This window comes from Buceros rhinoceros, unplaced genomic scaffold, assembly GCF_000710305.1.
Source record: "Buceros rhinoceros silvestris isolate BGI_N320 unplaced genomic scaffold, ASM71030v1 scaffold10734, whole genome shotgun sequence".
Taxonomy (NCBI): Eukaryota; Metazoa; Chordata; class Aves; order Bucerotiformes; family Bucerotidae; genus Buceros; species Buceros rhinoceros.
Genome location: NW_010408799.1, coordinates 1 through 3,228, shown reverse-complemented (window position 1 = coordinate 3,228; position 3,228 = coordinate 1). Strand labels below are relative to the sequence as shown.

Below are 3,228 nucleotides of genomic sequence, written 5' to 3'. Positions count from 1 at the left end.
CCACCACTGCCCTGGGCAGCCTGCGACAGCCCTGCACAACCCCAACGGGCAACCAAGAAATGGTTCCTCAAGGACAACCTCAACCTCCCATGGAACAATGTGAGGCTGTTTCCTCTCTGTGTCACCTGTTCCTGGGGAGAAGAGACCAACCCCACCTCGCTCCAGCCTCCTGTCAAGGAGTTGTGGAGAGCCAGGTCTCCCCTGAGCCTCCTTTTCTCCAAAGTGAACCCCCCCAGGAACCTCAGCCACTACTCAGAGCTCTTGTGCTCCAGACCCTGCACCAGCTCCATTGCCCTTCTCTGGACAAGCTCCAGCCCCTTCATGTCCTTCTTGGAGTGAGAGGCATCAATAAGGAAACCAGAATAAACTCCATCACTCCAAAAGCAATTCCCACAGACCCACCACCGCAAGCTGCTGCTACCAGCTACGTTGCCGGGTTACTCTCCTACCTCTGCGTCCTGAGACTTCGCAATGTCCACTAGTGTCTTCGCAGCTGGATGGACAACGTCGAGGAGCTTCAGGATGGTGGCTCCATCATTAGAGATGGTGGCTTTGCCTGGGGTTGATGGAGAGAAGTAATTGAAGTCTGACTGCTGCAAGTAAAGCCCTGGTCACTGTGAGAGCACACGCAATGCCCAAGGGAGCCTGCAGACCTCAGAGAGACATTAATAGGCCCATTTCAGACCAGCCGCTCTCACTGAGCTTCACTGTTTCAGATGAAATGTGACCCCACGCTGTTCTTAGACTACAGCCTGGTCCTGCATCGCTGGGAGTTCTGTCATGTCTGAACAACCACATCCCATATTTCTACTTAAAAGCTGTTTCTCTTCAGCCGAACAACCAGTTTCTCCTACGTGGTTTGAAACATGATCACCACGATACTGTAACACGCTCCCACAGCCAGACACACACCATAAATTGGCTGAAAACAGAAGTGACAGGGTCACCCCCACAGAGAGGGAGAGCCCTGAGTGGCTATTTCACAAAGGGGTCTCAGCAGGGGCCTCCGGTCCTGATTACCAGCGTCTTTTCAGTCCAGTTTTGGAGCAGATGAAGTGCCATTAGCCTGAGGCCAGAACATCATCCCACAACAGTTAATTTTAAGCCCTCTTTCTCCTCAGGAGTGTCCCCAGATATAAACTGGTAATCTAGTCTGACACTCACGTGAATAAAGAGAGTTGATATATTAGTTATGAAGTAAAGTTAAATCCAATTATCCTTTTTAATCGAAGTTATTACACTTCCTGTTTGTAAGAACTATTTAAGGACATTTCCTTGCAGGCCAGCAGGCAGCAAACAGGTCGCTCCTGACAATTTCCTTCTTTTCAACAGCAGATGCCAGAGTCAAGGTGTTAAACTGAACATGGAGACAGAAACTGAACCTCTTCAAGTTCGCATGTACCAGGTTTAGCTGATACCAAGATACGACTAAATATGTGTGCTGCCAGCACAGGGAGATCCGTCCCGAGCCCCTTTTCCCTCCGCTGTGAGAGGCCACTGCTCAGGCTTACCCCGGTCATCCACAATGAGCTTGTCCATGCCGCGAGGCCCCAGGGTGGTGCGCACGGCTTCAGCGATGACCTGGCAGGCATTGATGTTGCTGACGAGCTGGGGGATGCCCTGCGAGGTGTCTGTCCCCTCCTTCAGGAGGATAACGGGTGTGGGCTGCAGAGAGAAGGCACAGCAGAGCCCTTACTCCCATCCCCAACAGCCTGGAGTTAACCCCTCACACAGCCCAGCACAGCCGAAACCTACAGCCTGCGTAACTGGGATTCACCCAGTGCCAACAAGATGGTCAGAGGAACAGGCACAACAGCCCCTCACCTCAAAGCCAAGCTAAGGTGGTAGAGGAGCACAGTGTAAGCAAAGACACCTGCCTGACAGTGAACTGGGCTGGGGATAGCTGAGAGGGTATCAGAGACCACAGCAGACACAGGCTTCTCACTGCTCTGAGCGCACCAGCCCTTCCCAGAAAGCAAACCAAACACAGAACCGTTTAGATTGGAAAAAAACCTTTGAGATGATCAACTGTTCCCCCAGCGCTACCAGGTCCCCACTGACCCCTGGCCCTCAGCACCACCTCCACACGGCTGATCAACCCCTCCAGGGATGGGGACTCCACCACTGCCCTGGGCAGCCTGCGACAGCCCTGCACAACCCCAACGGAGAAGAAATGGTTCCTCAGGAACAATCTCAGCCTCCCCTGGTGCAACTTGAGGCTGTTTCCTTTTGCCCTGTCACTTGTTCCTGAGGAGAAGAGACTGACCCCCACCTCGCTCCAGCCTCCTGTCAGGGAGTTGTGGAGAGCCAGAAGGTCTCCCCTGAGCCTCCTTTTCTCCAGGCTCAACCCCTCCAGGTCCCTCAGCTGCTCCTCAGGGCACTTGTGCTCCAGACCCTGCTCCAGCTCCGCTGCCCTTCCCTGGACACGCTTCAGCCCCTCAATGTCCTTCTTGGAGTGAAGGGCCCAATATTCTTGAAAGGCAAAACTCAAACACAGTCCAAACAAAGCCAGAGTTTGTGAGCCTCCACTGTGAAACAGCCACCTGAGGGCAGAGAGCAAAGTTATGCTACGACTGTTGCACTAAAGGCAACAAGCCTGGGCTGAGGGTCTGTTGTGTGAGCAGAAGGGTGTCAGGATCATGCTCCAGCCTCCCTAAATCCTGGAAAGATTATGTGGAAGAAAACATAGCAGGTTCTTCTGCACCCACCAGAGCAGAGATGTGAGACAGAGCAGGTGTTGGCCAGGTGAGTTTGTAGGTCAGGGCAGAGCAGCTATCGAGAGCTACAGATGTGGAACTTGCCTCTCTCTAAGCATACACGCTGTGTTCTAACGCAAAGCCTCCAAATGCTCCAGGAATTCAGTTGCATGGTGCTGGCCCCCCATCACAGGCTGCTTTGGGTTGGAAGGGACCTTAAAGAACATCTAGTTCCAACCTCCTGCCATGGGCAGGGAAACCTCCCGCTAGACCAGGTTGCTCAAAGCCCTGTTCAACCTGGCCTTGAACACTGCCAGGGATGGGACATCCACAGCTTCTCCAAGTGACCTGAGACAGGGTCTCACCACGCTCACAGGGAAGAATTTCCCCCTTACATCTCATCTAAACCTCCCTCTTTCACTTTAAAAGACACTCAGCTCTTGTGCCGCAGACCGAACAACAAGGCACGGGGCTCAGCGCTGGGCCGTTCCGAAGGGGACCCGCAGCCGGGGCAGGGAGAGCCGGGCCGGGC

At 53.7% G+C, this 3,228-nt stretch overlaps 1 protein-coding gene across 1 annotated transcript in view; it reads right to left on the bottom strand.

The window, feature by feature from the left end:
* Positions 1 to 1,665, bottom strand: part of LOC104492426 (T-complex protein 1 subunit eta) — a gene marked incomplete at both ends in the record, with an annotated part of 3,164 nt that extends 1,499 nt beyond the window's left edge. Inside the window, 2 exons of the mRNA XM_010134985.1 lie at positions 450 to 556; positions 1,512 to 1,665. Of these exons, the coding sequence (XP_010133287.1) occupies positions 450 to 556; positions 1,512 to 1,665 (261 nt within the window). The remainder of the gene's footprint in view (positions 1 to 449; positions 557 to 1,511) is intronic.
* Positions 1,666 to 3,228: the final 1,563 nt, after the last annotated feature.